Below are 20,424 nucleotides of genomic sequence, written 5' to 3'. Positions count from 1 at the left end.
TTTTTTTTATTATATCTGGAAGCAAAATCAATTTAACGTGTAACGACATACATATGTATACACGTCTGAATATATTTTTAAAAAGTTTTCATAAGTACTACTTTTATAAATATTACTTGATGCAACACTTGCAATCTTTATTATTCATAAAATATTTATATACGTTACTGCCCATTTATTTTACAAAATACTTATTATTTATTAATACAAAAATACTGATCAAATAAACACAAGTATTTTTCACACTAAGTTCATATTAAAAGTCTTCGTCGAACGTTTAAGTTAAGCTCATTGGATATTCCATTAGATCCCTTAACGTGTTCGAGAATGAAAAAGAAGCAGGGAGGGTTGTTGCTTTCGAAGGGTCGTCCTATATAAAAGAATTGATCCATTGAACTATCTTCTCTCTCTCTCTCTCTCTCTCTCTCTCTCTCTCTCTCTCTCTCTCTCTCTCTCTCTCTCTCTCTCTCTCTCTCTCTCTCTCTCTCTCTCTCTCTTTCTCTACACGTTGAATTTATATATCAGATTTTCTCTTCGTCATTCAACTTGATTTCTCTTCAAAATTCGAGTTCATTAATCTAACAAATTAAGATATCTGTTTGCCAAAACGAATAAAAATACGAATTCATTAAAAAATTTCATACGAATAATTTTTTGAAAAGAAAAGAAAAAAAAAAAGAGATGTTACGAGGGACATTAACATAGTAAAGATCTACAAACTAAACTAGCAATACATTTGTCTGATAAAAAAGAAGACAAAACAAATAAAGTATAAGATCATAATCGACCAGTGGAAAGGTTTATAATTATAAATCATATTATGGCAATAAATCAGATTACATGACGATACTTGAAACCTAAAATAGATAACTGTGTAATACAGGTAATTTCTATGATAATCTTATCGAGATAATGATTATGTTTAACATGTCGTAACAATAAAATATTTATTATCATTTCATTTTAATCGGATTATTTATTAAAAAATTGATAGATCATTGAGTAACACAGAAGGGAGATCAATTTGCAATTTAACATTCGATTTCGTTACGTAAAATTACGTAAAATTAATAACGCTCTTTTTAAAAGGAATGTAGATAAGAGGGGGAAGAAGATCAAGATGACGCTGACTAACGATGATATGCTTATTTCTGTGTACTTTTGTATATATACATACATGTACATATATATGTATATATATTTTTCTATTGATATTCCTATGTGAAACAATCAACATATAGTTAACTTTTTTACGGCATAGATACATACTATGATAAATAATTACGACACGCACACGCACACACATTTTTCTATTTCATCATTGCATAATAGATATGAGTTTATAATTCTTTGTTGAAACGAATTTAACGGGTGAAGTTAAAATGAAACAATGATTTAAATGGTTTACTTCGAATCAATTTATGATATTGATTGCAAAATTGATTTATATCGGTATAATTGTTTAATTTATTTTTAAAAACTATATTCGTGAATTGATAAAAGAAAAAATAAATAATTAATAAAAGTATTATATATATATATTTTTTTTTATTAGTTGCCAATCTTGCGGAATTTATTAAAATTTGTTTATTCAATCTTATTGTACTAATATAAACAAATTAATTATAGAACGTTATGATTAAAATGATTTACAATTTTGCAACAGATAGAACCGCATTTATATTTTCGAAAGCCTTAGGCAAGCACGATATCGTTACGAGATCTCAAAAGATCAAGTTTATTTAAATTAATCAAATTTATACGCATTCTTTTCTTTTTCTTTCTTTTTAGTAAACACAACAAAATCGTTTCTCTTCTCTTTTCATTCATATTTCATAACTGACATTTATAAAGTAAATAATTTACAAGGTGAAATATTTATTGATCGTTTAGAGTAAGGAATTTCAAGTGTTATGCAGAAATCTCTATCTCTCTACGTTTCCTTTCTCTTATTTCATCGAAGCTCTTGACTTTTACGATCATTCATATACACCTGCTTGAGAACTATCGTATAAAGAAAATAAGAGTGTAGTAACAATTGCAGCTTTCTCGTACGTGTATATATATAAGTAAATTTTCAAATAGAAGAAGGAAAAAAAATAAATTAAAAAATTTAATCCTCGCGATTTCTTTCTTTTCTTTTTAATTTCTTTTTCAAAAGTAAAAATAGATTATTTATTTTTTTGTTTATTTCTTTTATTATTTTATAGGAATCCCGATAAAATTTTTTATACTCTTTAGAATAAATCATTCTTTTTTTCTTTTTTTTTTTTTTTTTTGACAGCAAGTGAATGTCGAAATAGGATCTTTTATCTGATACATGGTACTTCTCATGCTCGCAAATCAATTATTTGAAGAATGACGCAGCTTGAGTTTTAATGAGCAATAGATAAGATTGATACGGTTGATACATTTGATATGAAATGTTCTTCTTTTAAATATAGCTGATCATATTAGATTTCATATTATTTCAGATGCAAGCTCAGCGAGGAAGTCTTTTACAACAATAGAGTACAACGTAGAGTGTACTTTAGAAGAGGATATCGATAAACCGTTTGGAGTATTAATTAAATCGTACGATCTCTTTTTGAATCTTTACATTTACAAATGAACAATATAATTTTTGATAATCAAATCATATATTGCAAAGGAAAAATTTGTGTGTTGTGATGTGTATCGAATTGTCCGATTCGTATGCGTTTTCAGTGATAATCTCGAGTAAATTAATCGGATCTAATCGATCGTCAAATACTCGATCGTTAAAAAGACACTTGAGTGTGGATCTCGAGATAAGTGTCAATAACACTTTCGATAATACGATAAAGATCATCAGTGTAGTTGATCGATGAGTGGTATATTTTTAAAGAATTTATTTTTTCATAAGGATTATACGCAATTAATATATAATATTGTATTACCAATAACGAAGAATTTTATGCCTCATATGCAATGGATTCGAGTAAAACAAAGTCCAAGCCAAATCCAAGAGAGAAGGCAAATATTATTTCTGTGTTATTTTGGTGGTAAGTAATATTTGAAAATTAAAATATATTTGTTTGTTTTATCGTTTCATTTTCTTTTTCCATATTTCTCTTTATTTTTCTACTACTTGTAAATATTTAACAAAATTTCTTACTTATAATTTGCATAGTATAGAAATTATCTTTGAGACACGTTTATATGATTATTATATGCAATGATACGACCATTTTTTTGTTAACTATTGCATTTTTTTTTTCACAAATATTATATCATATTTCCTATTATATCTCTTCTAGCTATAACGTTTCATATTAACTGAAATAAAAATGTTATTTTTATAAAAGAACTTTAAAAGGAAGTTTCTTGAAAGTATTAATGCTTTTATTTCATTTTAATTTAAATATCTCTTAATATAATATTTATATGAAAAATAATATTCATATAATAATAATTGAAACACATATATTTGAATATATAATATATATATATATATATATATAGTTATTATCTTTATAATTAGTATAGTTATTTATTTATCTAGACAATTTGTTACAAAATACTATAAAATTATTGCTATATAAAATATTATTGACATCAGTCACTCTTGATATGTGTATACATACATATATATACATATATATATAGATCGATAAAAAAATATTCTACAGAGTGTAATTTGCAATAATATTGTTTACTTATTCAATATTTAATTTTTTATATCAATTTTCTTATAAGGCATTCATTGTATCATGAGACATCGTATCATGAGAATTTAATGAAGAAAGGTGTACGATTAAGAACTTTATTTGTATTTGTGTGCATATATGTATGTAAATGTACTTATATAAAAATGTATGTACATGTTATCTTAACGCGTCAACTGTACTTTACGTAGGATGTAATAAGATTATAAAAAATAAGTTATTTTAAAGGATATTTTACTGATTAGGTGGTCTTTGAGTTTATTTAAAACTGGTTACAAGAAAATATTAGAAACTGAAGATTTATACGATCCTTTAAAAGAAGATCGTTCTACCGTCCTTGGAAATAGATTAGAAAAGTTAGTATATTTATACGTTTGATATTTTCTTTTCTTTCTTTTTTTATCTTCGACTTATTTGTAATTGGATGTAATTTGTTCTTTCTTTTTTCTCGTTTTTCATTTCAGACGATGGAACATCGAATTGGAAAATGCGAAGAAACGAAAACGCAGCCCGTACCTTTTGAGAGCGATATTTCGTACTTTTTTAATGGAATACTTCCTTTTAGGATTATTACAAATACTTAATGAATTTATAATAAGGTATACGACTACGAATTAACGGTCTCATTCTATTATCGCAATAGAAACGAGATACGAGATACGAGAAACAAGAAACTTTGATACCAATATGAGAATATAAACATTGTGTATTTCTTGATCTTAGATTAGGAACTCCATTACTATTAGGTGGTCTCTTAAGATATTTCAAAAAAGGCAGCGAGGAAACATACGAATCCGCACTTTTATATGCCAGTGGTATTTGTATAGCAACGGCCATTAGCGTAATTACGATTAATCAAACAATATTTGGTGCATTTCATATTGGTGCGAAAGTCAGAGTTGCTGCTTGCTCTGTGGTTTACAGAAAAGTATGTGAATTATTGTATACATATTATATATATATATATAGATATAAAATTAGATATTATAAAAGAACATTTAATTCTACACTTAACAGGCATTACGACTTAGCCAAACGGCGTTGGGAGATACTGCTCCAGGAAAAGTAGTTAATTTGGTGGCTAATGATGTTAATAGATTCGATCTTGTTTCCATCTTTATACATCACATGTGGTCAGCACCACTTACTGCTCTAATCATTGCCTACTTTCTTTATACCGAAGCTGGATACGCTGGTCTTTTTGGCATAGCAGCAGTTTTTGTGGTCGTACCAATTCAATGTAAGTGTATATCGATCGATAAAAAGATCGATATAACGTTTTATGTATTGCTTGTAAGAGAAATTGATATCGAGTTGGACATTTTTCTTTCTTTTTTTTTTTTTTTTTTACGTTACGATGTAGGGACGCCTAATTAAATGATCTATGAAAATTTATAAGATATTATTATTATTATTGTTGTTGTTGTTACATTACAAATAACTTCTTTTTAGTTTTACTTTTAATATTTAATCAATCTGTTGGTTCGTTCGAAAGAAAAGAGAAAAAAGATTTAAAAACAATAGTTATATTGTAGGGTATTGTTATCAGTATCTCGCTTTAAAGTCATTTATTTTTACACCCACTTGTTCTTTCGTTATAATATACGATATTATACGATGTAGAACGTTTAACATAATAGAAAAGATACAATGTAGTAATAAAATCGTTCATAAAATACATATCTTTTAAGAGTATTCTTATTTCAGGATAATACTTTGGAGGATATTTTTGTTATATTTTTTGTTTCAGCCTATACCGGTAAACTTTCTTCAAAGTTTAGACTGCAGACGGCCATCAAGACCGATGAAAGAGTACGTTTGATGGATGAGATTATTTCTGGCGTCCAAGTAATAAAAATGTACGCTTGGGAGAAGCCCTTTTGCGCGTTAGTTGAATTGGCTAGGAAATTGGAGTTGCGAGTAGTAAGTAAGAGCTCTTCTATTCGTGGCATCTACATGACCTTTAATTTATTTACAACGAGAATGGCACTTTACTGTACGCTTGTCTCAATGATTATGTTTCGTAACGAATTGACTGCCGAAAAAGTCTTCGTTTTCTCTTCTTACTTCAACATACTTGCCCAAACGATGTCTGGAATGTTTGTACGCGGTTTTGCTGAAATTGCGGAATGTCTTGTGGTTGTACGACGATTACAGCATTTCTTAATGTACGACGAATTTCGTACCAATAATATTACCATAAGTAATAAATTATCGAGAAGTCCAAATGGCAGCATTACTTCTATATCGAGACAAACATCGATTAGAGCTTCCAGACAAGATTTACCTTACATGGATGACGAAGTCATCGACGAGAATTATTATCAAGATAACGAAAAGAACATACAAAATGGATTGATAATAGTCGCTAACGATTTGTTGAAAAACACGGCCAGTCTTGTTAATGGTAAATATCGTAAAAGTATATTTGTTCTTGTTCTTCCATAAAATGTATTTCTTTTTTTTTTTCTTTTTGTATTATTCGTCTATTATGACTAGAGAACGTGTTTTTCAAATTATACGGACATTGTCGTTAATTAATTTTTTAGATAGAAGTAGTTCAACATTAGCCGAAGATTCGTATGCGATCAAGATGACAAACGTAGTAGCAAATTGGGACGCTGGTCAATCTGAAACAATATTAGAAGGTATAAATCTACTGTTAGAGAAAGGCAAATTATATGCTGTTATTGGAATGGTAGGAGCTGGTAAAAGTTCTTTCCTTTCGGCGATACTCGGTGAGATGAATATCATAGATGGCTGTGTGAAATGTAACGGTAATGTGAGTTATGCTAGTCAAGAAGCATGGGTGTTTGGTGCTACCGTTAGACAAAATATTCTATTTGGGCAACCGTACGAACGTCAACGTTATCAGCGTATAGTCAAAGCTTGCGCTCTTCTTAGGGATTTCAAGCAATTTCCACAGGGCGATTTAACGATCGTTGGTGACAGAGGGAGTTCTTTATCTGGTGGTCAAAAAGCTAGAATCAACTTAGCAAGGGCATTGTACAAACAAGCGGATATTTATCTTTTAGATGATCCTTTGAGCGCGGTAAATATGAATTATATATCATGCACGATGAGATTATAAAGTAAGAATATTAATATATAGAGAGATATGTGTATATCATAGGTAATATAATATTTAAATGTCTTTGGGTGTGTGGTTGCGTGTGTGGTTAGATATGTATTATATGAAACGTTGGTATCGAATTTATTTTGCTTATAATATGAGTTAATATTTATAACTGTTATAATAATATGAGTATTATATTATATTATTATATCTAGTTGACACTATAATAGTTATAAATATTAATTATTATAAGTAATATACTATATATATATATATATATATATATATATATATAAAATGCAAGCTCTCTCTCTCTCTCTCTTTCTCTCTCTCATATTATAGATAACATAATATATATTTATATATTATATTATATATATAATATATATTTATATATTGTATTATACAGGTTGACCAAAAGTTTCTAGATGAGTCAAAAGTTTTTATTGTAGATGATTTTAAACATCAAAAAACTTGTGATCTTTTACCTTGTATTATAAATAATACAATTAATATAGAGATATCATTATTATTAAACTTTCAATTTAATCAAAATACTAGGTCGATGCGCACGTCAGTAAGCATCTTTTCGAAGAATGTATTCAACGATATTTGGCACATAAGACTCGAGTCTTGGCAACGCATCAATTGCAATATATAAAAGAAGTCGACGCTATAATACTTTTGGAAAAGGGAAGATTTAAATTGTATCAAAACTATCAAGATCTTTTGATCGATTATCCAGAATATAGAAGTTTATTGGCAACAGACAACGATACGAGCGAGGATTCTTCTTTCGAAAGAAACTCGATACGAAGACAATTTTCCTCATTGAGTAATAGGGTAAGGTTTTTTGCCAACTATTCCATATACGTATATATGTCTATCTATATAAATCGTTAACATTATGTCGTCATTAATTACGTCTATTTGTAATTCAATAGAGCCGTACGCCAGAAGCTAGTAGTGGCGGTACAGACGACGAAGAAGAAAACGAGGATGTTGAAAAATTTAATGACGGTTTAGAAGGAACATCACGTGGTGTAGTCAAAGGACCAATTTTTATTCGATATTTTCAAGTCGGTGCCAATCTCTGTCTTGCCTTACTAGTCCTCTTTTTAATCATTCTAACACAATTCATCGCCAGTCTTAATGATTACTTTATTCCAATCTTGTAAGTATACATTTCATTGCATATGTGCATGTGTGTGTGTGTGTGTGTGTGCGTGTGTGTGTGTGTGTGTTCAAATGTTGATATTGATAATTAAAATAAATATTTATATTAAATATTTAACTTCAGAGTTACCGCCGAAGAGACACTACACTACCAGCAAACACAAGCGAATATTACTATGGATGATGAAATACCAACACAAATAAGCAATACTTATGTATATATTTATACAGGAATAGTACTTGGAATATTCATCGTTGGTATCACAAGATCATTAATTTTTTATAAAATGTGTATGCTCTGCAGTCAACGTTTGCACGACATGACTTTTAGTGCTTTGATTAGAACTAATATGAGATTTTTTGATACCAATCCAAGTGGAAGAATTCTTAATAGATTTTCTAAAGATATTGGTGCGATTGATGAGTTATTGCCTAAGGCTCTATTAGATGCTGGCCAATTATGTATGCTAATGTTCGGATCATTGACCGTATCGTGTATAGTTAATCCTATGTTTTTAATTCCTGTAATATTTTTGGGAACGACATTTTATTGGATTCGTAAAGTTTATTTAAAAACTAGTAAAAATATTAAACGTTTAGAAGGCATGAGTAAGTAGTATTATATTTCTTGTATCTTTTAATATCAGTAAAAAGAAAAAAAATATTCTTTGCAATAATTTGTAATTAATTGTTTTTTTTTTTTTTTTTTTTTTTTTTTTTAAATTACAGCACGATCACCAGTATTTACGCATCTAAATGCAACATTAAATGGTCTCCCTACCATTCGAGCATACGGCGCACAAGATATATTAAAAAAGGAGTTCGATAGATTTCAAGATACGCACACTTCTACAATGTACATGTATATTGTAACTAGTACAGCATTTGGATTTTCTTTGGACGTATTTTGTTTCATATTTACATCACTTGTCACATTCAGCTTTCTTTTACTAAGTACAAGTACGAATTATTTTCTTCCTCTATTCGATAATTCCTTTCTGTTTTATTTATTTTTTCACGAATTCAACAAGAAAAAAGAAAAGAAAAGAACGAAAGAAAGAAGAAAAGATTTAATACTTTATATCAGTATTTTCATTTTTCTTTTCCCTCTTTTCTTTTCTTTTCTTTTCTTTTCTTTTCTTTTCTTTTATCTTTTGATAAAATGCCAAGAACAAAGGAATAATGAAACTTTCTTGTGTTTAGCATTTTCTGGTGGAGAGGTTGGCTTGGCTATTACCCAAGTGATGGCTATGACCGGTATGATACAGTGGGGAATGCGTCAAAGTGCCGAGGTTGCTAATCAAATGATGTCTGTTGAACGTGTCCTTGAATATACGCAACTTCCACCGGAAGCCAATTTATGTAATAAAGGAAAATTCTATAAGAAAACGGACAAACAAAATTTAGAACCTTTACCGCAAAATGCACCTAAAAATTGGCCTAGCGAGGGTTGTATCAGATTTAGAGATGTATATATGAGATATACGGATGAGGATGCACCAGTTTTGAAAAATTTAAATATGTTGATCCTACCACGTGAAAAGGTATACAATTTATAAAAAATTTCATTTTACAAAGATACAAATTGTATCTAATTTATTTGTATCATAATTTTATGATCATTATTACAGGTCGGTATTGTGGGAAGAACAGGCGCTGGAAAATCATCATTGATATCGGCTTTATTCAGATTGGCGAAGGTCGAAGGGATAATAGAAATTGATAATATTGATAGTGGATGCATTTGTCTGGAAGATTTACGTCGTAATATATCTATCATTCCTCAAGATCCAGTTTTATTCTCAGGAACATTAAGACGGAATCTTGATCCATTTAATGAATACTCGGATCAAGTAGTTTGGGAAGCTTTAGAAGAAGTTAATATTTTTATCTATTTTATCTCCTCTATTTATATATATATATATCTTTTTTATATATTATAAAATAAATATGAAAATATATCTTTTTAGGTTGAATTAAAAGATGCCGTTGTCATTGCTGGAAACGGTTTAGAATCTCGTGTACTTGATAGAGGTAGCAATTTCAGTGTTGGTCAAAGACAACTGATATGTTTGGCAAGAGCTATTTTACGAAACAATCGTATATTGATGCTCGATGAAGCAACGGCCAATGTAGATCCGCAAACGGATGCTTTGATACAGCATACCATAAGAAAGAAATTTGCTTTTTGTACAGTATTGACTGTTGCTCATCGATTAAACACTATAATGGATAGTGATAAGGTATTGGTTATGGATAAGGGTCGAATGGCGGTAAGTTTTATAATTAATGATATTTTTATTCGATATTTCAATTATTATAAATTTATTTATTATTTTTATTAATTTTCATCCTTATTAAATCATATTTATTATATCTTTTATTTTTTAGGAATATGATCACCCTCATATACTATTACAGAATAGTTATAGTCAATTTACTTCGTTAGTAAAAGAAACTGGTAGAGCTATGTCAGATCAGCTCATTAAAATGGCCAAACAATCGTATATAAAAAAATATGGAGAGGAAAAATCATGATATTTTTTTTATATATTTTTCTAATGTTACTAATTATCTATATATTTATAATTTAGATCAAAAATTAATATCAGACTTTTAAAGCCTGATTGTTCCTTAGATTATAGAAAAATTATACCAACAAACTATTATTCTGTATTATATATATATATATATATATATATATATATATGTATGTATGTATGTATATATATGTAAAATAAGCATATATCGATATCTCTATATGAATAAGTATTATGTCAGAAGATTCCTTTAATATCAAGAAACCATGTTTTATGTTATATCCGTGAATAGCTTTCTATTGCATATATGTATATACGTATATAAGTATATAGTATATACATACATATATAGCTTTTTTGTTTTCAAATCTAATATATTTATCAAATTTTACTACTTTAATCTCTGGACAAGTACAAATACTTGCATATAAAAGTACTTATATTTTTCTACTTTACATTTTACCTGAACGTTATTTCCAAAGTCCATAGATCTAACTTCGAATGTGATAATTTAAGAAAATGGGGAGATCATAGGTAATTCTCTTATACGATTTAAGGTGCTATAAAGTATTCCTAATGAGAAATAACATATATTAATCATATTTATAAGAAAGTTTGTCATCGGAAAATCAATTCCAATTCATATTTACATTGTCTTATATCAATTTTCTTAATTAATCCTTTCACTATAGTAATGTTAACTTAATCCATAAGAAAGACTATACCTATATATATATATATATATATATATATATATATAATGATTTTATAGTTTATAGAATACATATATTATTATAATGCATAGATCTTCCAAGATATTAAACCTCATTGTATTATTTTGTTTTATGTTTTTAATGACATATTTGCCTTAATGAATATTCTTTATGCAGGCATTCTCATCATATGTGGGCTTATTTACTTTATTTTATGCTATTATTAGGCACGATTGCAAAGAGTTCATTGTGCTTTTTATATAATAACAAGTGTAATATACGATTATATTGGAAAAATTATTGAAATATCCAAAAACTTTTTGCGATCGTTACGTTTTATATCTAAATGTGTGTGTTTGTGTAATTGTGTGTCAATTTTAAATACATCTGATTAGATACCTTTTCTTTTTAATTTTTAAAATATCAAACTACAGAGATTTACGAACAATTTTGACTAAATTGAATTATCAATTTCAAAGTGCAAAATGTACGAAAAAATTGATAAATATATGAAAAAATAGCATATGCAATGAAGTTACGTTGCGTAAAAATATTTAAAATAGTTTTAACAATGAACGTGAATTATACGTCACTCGTGCCTATTTTATATTTCATACAAAAATACTGGATTTGTACTTATATACAAAGACAATACAAACACGGTCAATTGATCTTAATAGATCTCAAAAATACAATTACTAAGAGCATATACATTATTTAACAGAAAGCATATATTGAATTTTCTCGAATACGTTTAATTTTGATAAATATAAACATAAAAGGAAGCAGTAATTCTTAATAAATAAATAAATATATATATATAATATATAATATATAATATATATATATATATATATAAGTACATATTATATACATGTGTATGAAAAATAATTATCTACATTTTTGTATTTTGAATCTTCAATATAAAAATTGGATATATATAGCTTTTAACAATTTTATACTACTCTTGCAGTTATAGCAAAGTAGACTAAGAGAAGATATTAACTGTACTTATAATCATTACTTATATTTATTATTATAGTTAAAAAAATGTGAAAGGAAAATTACAAAATGAAAGTATAAAATTTTGTATTGTCGAATAAAATTATTAAACGTAGATTATAGTGGTATAATCGACTGATTACGCATATATATATATATATATATATATATATATATATATATATATAATTTTGAAATGAAAGCGATGTTATATTATTTTCATAACTCGCATGTAATATATTAATAATAAATAAATGTAATAAAAAAAAAAAAAACATCGACTCTGTAAATACATGTAATAATTTCTTTTCAAAAATTTAAATGATAAGTAACTAGTGCATTTATTTTTATCACTTTTCAACTAATTACTATGCAAGTAGGAAGATACAAAAGCAATAATCAATGACGAATTTTTAGTGACTCTGAAGTTTTCGAATGCATAACAACCAAGACAGTTATATACGTTGAAATAAAAAATATCTACGCGCAATAATTTCAAAAAGATCATATATACATTTACGTTTAATTAAAATTATTTAATAGAAGACATGGATATACAAAAGTGTTCCGTTAACAAGAATCCAAAAGAATCGGCAAATATTTTCAGTGTTTTAACTTTTTGGTGTGTTCTCGTTATTTTTCTAATTACATCAAATTTATCAAGCTCTTTTTCTTAACTACATTGGTTATTATTAATAATTAATTTCTTTTGAATTTTCATATAATATTACATTAGGTGGATCAAAGATATATTTTTAAAAGGAATAAGAAAAACATTAACGTTAGATGATATTTACGATCCATTGAAGTCCGACGAATCGGAAAGGCTCGGAAATTTGCTCGAAAGGTTTGATAATTTAATTGATATATAAATATTGATCACTTTTTCTTTTCTATCAAATTCATCATGTTGAACAATAAAAAATAAAATTAATTACTTGTTATATTTTTAATAGAGAATGGCTTTACGAATGGAAGAAATTACAAGATTTTGAATATGTATTAGGAAAGGATGGTAATAAAAAATTAAACAAGAATATAAAGCCATCCTTATACAAGGCCATATGGCGTATATTTTGGCGAAAATATCTTATAATATCAGCATTTCTATTTCTCCACACTGTTGTATTGTATACGTTACAACCAATCTTCCAAGGGTACATCATAAATTATTTTAATATATCTTTGAAAAATTCTAAAAGAATTACGAAGGAAGAAGGCATTTTTTATGCTTTAGGTCTGGTTATCAATATCATCATATCTGTTTGCATCTTCCATCATGCATATTTTCAAAGTCAAGAAATAGGAATGCAAATACGTGTCGCTTGTACTTCTCTAATATACAAAAAAGTATGTTAATTATTTGATTTAATATAGATGAAAATTAGCTCTAATATTATATTTATTATGTATACAAAATATGCATATTAATTACGCAATAGTCAATTAATAGTTTAAGATCTGACTTGCATTTTTTTTTCTTTTTTCTTTTTTTCTTTTTTTTTCTTTTCTTTTTTTTTTTTTCTTTGGAAAAGTACTTGCTGAATTTTTATCAAAATTAACTACCTCATGAATTTTGTACGTTTATTCGTTCTTTGTCATTGGACGATGTTTCTTTGACGTCTACTTTCCTATAATATAACATAGAAGAATATTTAAGTAAAGGAAAAAACAGTAATTACAATAAATATAACCGAAAGAATATATATCTATTACAGATATTACGGCTGAGTAAAGCAGCTCTAATGCAAACGACTAATGCTGGACAAATAATTAATATTCTTAGCAATGATATGAATCGTTTTGATATAGTATCTATTAATTTGCATTATTTGTGGATTGCACCGATTCAGGTAATAATTAAAAGCTTATATCTGAAAAAGCGAAATATAATATAATCTTTTTATAATAAACAATACAATATAATACAATTTCATTTTAATTAAAATTAATTTCAATAAAATAAAATATAATTTTTAAATCATTATAATTATTAAATTATATAATTTCAAAAAAAAAACTTATAGCTCGTAGTAGTAACGTACATAATGTGGGCAATGATCGGAGTTTCAACATTTTTTGGCATTATATGTCTCCTTTTGATATCTTTTCCTGTTCAAGGACTTTTTCCCATATTAAGTAAACGTTTGAGAGCAAATTTAGCAAAACTAACGGATACAAGGGTACAACTTATGAGTGAATTTATAACAGGCATACAGGTAACTAATTCTCAATTAACAAAAAGAAAAAAAAATAACAATAATAATGAAAAAGAAAAAAGTACTCCACAAATTCGTTGTATTATTTAATTATGATCATAAAATAAGTGAATAAATCAATAAAATATAATACGATTTTTTTCAGATGATCAAAATGTATGGGTGGGAAAAGCCATTCAGTAAATTTGTGATGAAAACACGTATGGCAGAGATGAAAAAAATTAGACTTTCCTCGTTTATTAAAGTATTGGCTCTATCTATGTTAATATATACTGAAAGAATAACACTATATTTTTGTATGGTGTCGTACGCTCTTACAAACAAAACACTAAGTCCTGAATATACATATGTATGGACAACCTTTTTTAATCTTTTACAATTAACAATGGTCTTACATTTTCTACAAGCTCTAATATCCTGGAACGAGACCACAATAACTATAAATAGAATCGAGGTTCGTTCGATTTTTTATTTATAAATTAATAATTCGTAATTTTCTATAACTATAATTTTAAAATCACGCAGACACACGCATACAGACATACACACGTTTAACGTTATTTAATTAATTTTTTTAGTCATTGATTTAACAATTAATCTTTATCCTTGCAAAAATATTACTATACCGTATTTGTTAATTTTATTTACGTAATTATTAACAAAATTAAAGAAAGTCGAAGTTAAACATAATTAATCCATAACTACACGTAATTACTGCATATAAAATATATTAATTAAACATATTCAACTCGGGATTTAAAAGATCTATATATATAGAATTAATTATGTATATGTATATGTATGTGTATAATATTATAGCTTGTTTCACATTATATAATTAATAATTTGACTGTTACTATTACTTTTAATTAATTAGTTAAAAACATAGGACAATTTTTTTCTCAGGAATTTTTAATGTTGGACGAAATAATATCAAACAATCAAACGTCTTTGATGATACCAAAATACGAGAAAAAGAGAGGTAAAAATGATATAGAGCACTGTACAATCATTTTGAGGAGAGAAGAACCGGTGATAGACGTTAAACCGGAAAAACAACCATCTATTGAAATGATAAATATGTCAGCAAATTGGGTGTCGAGCAAATTACCACCTACTTTGTGTAACATCAGCATGAAAGTGGATCCAGGTCAGCTATGTATTTTGTTAGGTCAAGTTGGAGCAGGGAAGACAGCCCTTTTAAATACACTTTTGAAAGAACTTCCTTTGGGTGCTGGAACCATAAAGATTTTACAAAACTTATCGACAAAAATGGAGTCTCAGTCGAACTTAGAAAAATATTTCACTGATAATAAAAACATTACAATTTCTTATGCTTCCCAAGAACCTTGGCTTTTTGATGGTACCATCAAAGAAAATATTCTCTTCGGTCAATTATACGATAATAAAAAATATATAGATGTAGGTATAAACAATAAACTTATTGGGCTGTCTAATTTATAATGATTCAGAAAACAAAAATAACGAACTTATCTTAACAATCTAATTTTAGGTGACACGTGTATGTGCCTTAAATAAAGATTTGCAGCAATTACCTCAAGGTGATATGACTATTGTTGGGGAAAGAGGGATAATGTTATCTGGTGGACAAAAAGCTCGAGTAAATTTGGCCAGAGCTGTATATAAGCAAGCAGATATTTATTTACTGGACGATCCATTGAGCGCAGTAGACACAAAAGTTGCTAAGCATATATTTACAAAATGCATCATACAATATCTTCATGACAAGACGAGGATATTAGCAACGCATCAATTACAATTCATCAAATCTGCGGATGTTATAGTGGCATTGGATCACGTGAGTAATAATGAAATTAATATTATTTAATAAAACGACTTTAAAGTTGAATATTTATTAATAAGGGTACCGTCAAATTGAAAGGAAGTTATAATGAACTAATTAAAAATAATGATGAATTTTTGAAAATGGTCACTCGTATCAGAATTGACAAGGAACGAAACGACCCTAAAGATACTGAGAAGTTTTTTGATCGTAACAGAGATAGTATAAGGAGTAGAGCATCTATTATGTCGCAAAACAGTTCAATCATGGTAATAAATAATAAATAAGTAATAATAGATCGAATGATATAACGTGGTATATATATATATATATATATATAATCGTTTGTAATGTCTTAAATATATATAATTATTATTACAGGAATTTGAATATGGCGATTACGAAAGTGCGGATACCAGCGAACAAGATGAATTATTTGAAACAGGCAATATTCCCTGGAAATTATATGTAAAATATTTTCGATTCGGCGGTTCTTGGTTAACTCTAATTACTTTTCTAATACTTTCGATAATAACACAAATATCTGTAAATGGTACCGATTATTGGGTATCTTATTGGACCAATTTAGAAGTCATAAGAAGTTCTAAAAATCGAACTTTAATAATAAATAAAAGAAATGAATATCAACATACCATAAATAATACAATTTTGTCGAGCTTTCTATCCGTAGATAATTTAGGATTGTTGACAACAACGTCTGCCATATACGTTTATACAATTAGTATTTTTATTTGCGTAATTTTGGTAATTATGCGCAGTATCTTTTTTATGGAAATTTGCGTAATCGCCTCTCGTAAAATTCATGATGCCTCGTTTAACAATCTCTTGCAAACTAACATGCGTTTTTTCCATATGAATCCTTCCGGTAAGTAAAATTAAAATATCTTTATATGAATTATAAAATTCAATGATTTTCTCGAAGAAATTATATGTTAATTAATAAAATATTTCATCTTATATTCGTGTAGGAAGAATTCTGAATAGATTTTCCAAAGATATAGGAGCCATAGACGAATTATTACCAAAGCCTATGATAGAAGTAATACAAATTTTTCTAGTCACATGTGGTATTATTATTATGGAATTAATAGTGAATTATTGGACAATTATACCATTAATTATATTAGGTATCTGCGCTTACTTCATAAAAATAGTATACATTAAAACTGTGCAAAGTATTAAACGATATGAAGGAATATGTAAGTATAATTTTACTGTATTTAAATATTGTCATACTTCTTTTATATATCAAATAAATGAAATCGTAATAATTCGATTTTAATATCAAGGTAGGAGTCCAATATTTTGTCATATCAATGCAACTTTAAATGGACTTGCGACAATAAGAAGTAGCGGTAAAACAACGCAAGATATGTTGCAAAAGAAATTTGATTACTTGCAAGATAAACATACAGGCACTTGGTATCTCTTATTAGCAACATCTACTCTTCTTGGTTTAGTCTTCGATTTATTGATATGCCTTTTTGTAGCCTTTATCTGTTTTTATTTTATTCTCGTACATACAGGTATCTAAGACTCCATTATAAACGAAAATGAACAATAAAATACATTTTAATACAATAAATTTAATATAAATAAATACATTTAATACTAATTTAAGTCCAAAAAAAAAAAACAAACGAGATATTAACGTACATTTATATATTACAGATAATATATTAGGTGGAGATGTGGGTTTAGCTATATCGCAAGCTCTTATTATAATTGGTATGTTACAATATGGTATAAAACAAACTGTCGAAGTGATTATTCAAATGACATCGGTTGAAAGAATTTTCCAATATATGAATCTTCCTAAGGAAAAATCTTTGACAGTAGCGAACTCACTACCGCCAACATGGCCGTCGCAAGGTCAGTTAGTATTAAAGAATGTTTCTATGAGATACAGTCCAAATGAGCCATACGTTTTAAAGGTAAATTTTATATGTAAATGTATATCCATTGAAAATATTCATCAAGCAATATTTCGATTTCCATAATAAAACATTTCTTTTGGCGATCAGAATCTAACAGTTACGATAGAAGCAGGATGGAAAGTTGGTATTGTTGGAAGAACAGGAGCTGGAAAATCATCGTTAATAAGTGCATTATTTCGTCTTTTTTCTGACGGTTTAGAAGGACAGATAATAATTGATGAAAAAGATACGAGTACTATAGACCTACGTGAATTACGATCTCGGATATCTATTATTCCACAAGAGCCAATTCTCTTTGCTGCAAGTTTGCGATATAATTTGGATCCATTTAATCAATATGACGATGCACATCTTTGGGATATACTTCGAGAAGTCGAATTCACTGATATTGGTTTGAACGATCAAATTATAGCAAATGGTAACAACTTGAGCATAGGTCAAAAACAAATGATATGCTTGGCCCGAAGTATGCTCAGAAAAAATCGTATTATAGTACTTGATGAAGCAACTGCCAATATTGATTCCCAGTAAATACAACAATTGTTAAGAATAATTATTTATTAGTTATATAGAATAATAATATTATTACTGAACATAAATTAATTTCTAATTTTGATAAAGATCTTCTGATATTTATGACATTAAATATACAACCTACGAATGTCTCTTTTTAGAACTGATGAATTGATACAACGAACTATAAGAACCAAATTCGCGGATTATACTGTTCTTACAATAGCTCATCGTTTGAATACTATTATTGATAGCACTCGTATTTTAGTGATGGATGCCGGAGAAATTGCGGTATGAATAAGATATTTTATGTTACCATAGTTATTTTATTGAATTGATATTTTACGAATATTCTGCTTACGATTACAGGAATTCGGTCATCCGTATGAGTTACTACGTGATAAACCTAATGGTTTGTTTGCTCAAATGGTGAAGAATACAGGACGTGTAATGTCTAAGAACCTTTTACGGCAAGCAGAAATGGCTTACCGGGGAGATTCCGTGGAAAATGATCTTAGATCATCTGGTAATATTTCCACTGAAACTGATTTAACATTTTACACGAATCAAGAATATATATCATTATAAATAAATAAATATATATTGTTCCTAAAATCATTTTTTATTTAAGCACATTTGGTAAATGTATTATTTGTAATTAAGATGAATGACTGTAAATATTATAATCAATATATTTGAAAATATTTAAAATTAGTATTTTTTTATAAAACGCGCGAGAAACAAAATAATTTTAATTAAAGATTTTAATTTATTAAAATTTTGATTTCGTGTTTTTCCACACCGTGCAATATCAACATATTTGGATTGAGGATTAACTTTGAGGATTACCTATTTAGTTATCTTTTGTACTTCGTCAAGTCAACACCGAAACTCTTTCTTCTTAACCGCGAAAACATAGAAACTAATACTTTTGATAACTTTTCAATTATTTAAACAATCATTCATGTATACGGGATGTAATAAATAAATATTAAAATAATAATACATTCCTTTTACATTATGAGGATCGTAATGCGTCAGAAACTTAAAACAATTTTGATATAAAATTTCAATATTTAAAAATTTTGATATCGAGATCGTTCGTTTCGTGTAATGTAAACATCTTCGCGCTTCGTGCTCCGACGAGTGCACATCGGAGTTCTCACAAGACGAGTTCCCAGCAAATAAACGCGAAGAGTAATTACAAGTACATGAGTATATCGCTCAATCTTTCAATACTCTATGCAAATTACTTTATTTTAGAATTATATTGTAAATAAAAAGTAAGTATAGTATTCTATCATACATTCCGTTAATATTCTATAGGATTTATTTTATTTTAGAATTAAATTGTAAAGTGGGAGAGCTTGGCATCGTGAGACGACAACAAAGTCGGACCTTTGACCGACTTTGACAGTTACTAGTTCAGTTTTGCTTTGAATTTCGACGAGTGCACATCGCAGTTCTCGCAGGACGTGTTCGGGACAAGTAATAATGAAGAGTTAATGCAAGTAAATAATTATATCAGTCGTTCTTTTAATATTCTATGAGAATAATTTTATTCTGGAATTATATCGTGAAGTGGGGATACTCTCCCACCCGCGACGACAATACAATCGGACCTTTGACGACTTTGACAGTTACTAGCTCAGTCTTGTTTTGAATTTCGACGAGTGCACATCACAGTTCTCGCTGGATGTGTTCGGGACAAGTAATAATGAAGAGTTAATGCAAGTA

General features: G+C 27.9%; 2 protein-coding genes across 5 annotated transcripts in view; both read left to right on the top strand.

The window, feature by feature from the left end:
- The window catches only part of LOC122634776 (ATP-binding cassette sub-family C member 4-like), a 14,964-nt gene extending 2,951 nt beyond the window's left edge, over positions 1 to 12,013 (top strand). For 2 of the 3 annotated variants that reach the window (XM_043824062.1, XM_043824063.1), the window contains 15 exons: positions 2,475 to 3,023; positions 3,932 to 4,042; positions 4,151 to 4,285; positions 4,410 to 4,614; positions 4,704 to 4,926; positions 5,437 to 6,093; positions 6,236 to 6,738; positions 7,324 to 7,605; positions 7,707 to 7,936; positions 8,063 to 8,547; positions 8,668 to 8,898; positions 9,142 to 9,482; positions 9,570 to 9,815; positions 9,909 to 10,211; positions 10,330 to 12,013. In XM_043824062.1, the coding sequence (XP_043679997.1) occupies positions 2,950 to 3,023; positions 3,932 to 4,042; positions 4,151 to 4,285; positions 4,410 to 4,614; positions 4,704 to 4,926; positions 5,437 to 6,093; positions 6,236 to 6,738; positions 7,324 to 7,605; positions 7,707 to 7,936; positions 8,063 to 8,547; positions 8,668 to 8,898; positions 9,142 to 9,482; positions 9,570 to 9,815; positions 9,909 to 10,211; positions 10,330 to 10,476 (4,173 nt within the window). In that variant the 5' untranslated portion in view covers positions 2,475 to 2,949 and the 3' untranslated portion in view covers positions 10,477 to 12,013. The remainder of the gene's footprint in view (positions 1 to 2,474; positions 3,024 to 3,931; positions 4,043 to 4,150; positions 4,286 to 4,409; positions 4,615 to 4,703; positions 4,927 to 5,436; positions 6,094 to 6,235; positions 6,739 to 7,323; positions 7,606 to 7,706; positions 7,937 to 8,062; positions 8,548 to 8,667; positions 8,899 to 9,141; positions 9,483 to 9,569; positions 9,816 to 9,908; positions 10,212 to 10,329) is intronic. The other variant, XM_043824064.1, reaches the window with a different exon arrangement.
- A 452-nt stretch (positions 12,014 to 12,465) lies between these two features.
- Positions 12,466 to 19,366, top strand: LOC122634775 (ATP-binding cassette sub-family C member 4-like). 2 transcript variants are annotated; one of them, XM_043824060.1, is made up of 16 exons: positions 12,466 to 12,815; positions 12,930 to 13,040; positions 13,150 to 13,543; positions 13,912 to 14,046; positions 14,221 to 14,412; positions 14,558 to 14,866; positions 15,319 to 15,834; positions 15,926 to 16,231; positions 16,297 to 16,485; positions 16,598 to 17,102; positions 17,206 to 17,436; positions 17,527 to 17,763; positions 17,909 to 18,171; positions 18,262 to 18,701; positions 18,849 to 18,978; positions 19,057 to 19,366. In XM_043824060.1, the coding sequence occupies exons 1-16, from the start codon at positions 12,742 to 12,744 to the stop codon at positions 19,273 to 19,275; spliced, it is 4,251 nt and encodes a 1,416-aa protein (XP_043679995.1). In that variant the 5' UTR covers positions 12,466 to 12,741; the 3' UTR covers positions 19,276 to 19,366. The 2 variants fall into 2 exon arrangements, with proteins under 2 accessions (XP_043679995.1, XP_043679996.1); XM_043824061.1 differs by lacking the exon at positions 16,297 to 16,485.
- The last annotated feature ends 1,058 nt before the right edge of the window (positions 19,367 to 20,424 follow it).

Source organism: Vespula pensylvanica, chromosome 16 (genome assembly GCF_014466175.1).
Source record: "Vespula pensylvanica isolate Volc-1 chromosome 16, ASM1446617v1, whole genome shotgun sequence".
NCBI classification, from domain to species: Eukaryota; Metazoa; Arthropoda; class Insecta; order Hymenoptera; family Vespidae; genus Vespula; species Vespula pensylvanica.
This window is presented reverse-complemented; position numbering and strand designations above follow the sequence as displayed.

Bases quoted from the DNA above. Each gene is read 5' to 3' on its own strand.
- LOC122634775 (XM_043824060.1), top strand. From the start codon at position 12,742: ATGGATATACAAAAGTGTTCCGTTAACAAGAATCCAAAAGAATCGGCA. The intron at 14,047-14,220 runs GTAATAATTAAA...AAAAACTTATAG, and splicing joins TGTGGATTGCACCGATTCAG to CTCGTAGTAGTAACGTACAT. The intron at 18,702-18,848 runs GTAAATACAACA...GTCTCTTTTTAG, and splicing joins ACTGCCAATATTGATTCCCA to AACTGATGAATTGATACAAC.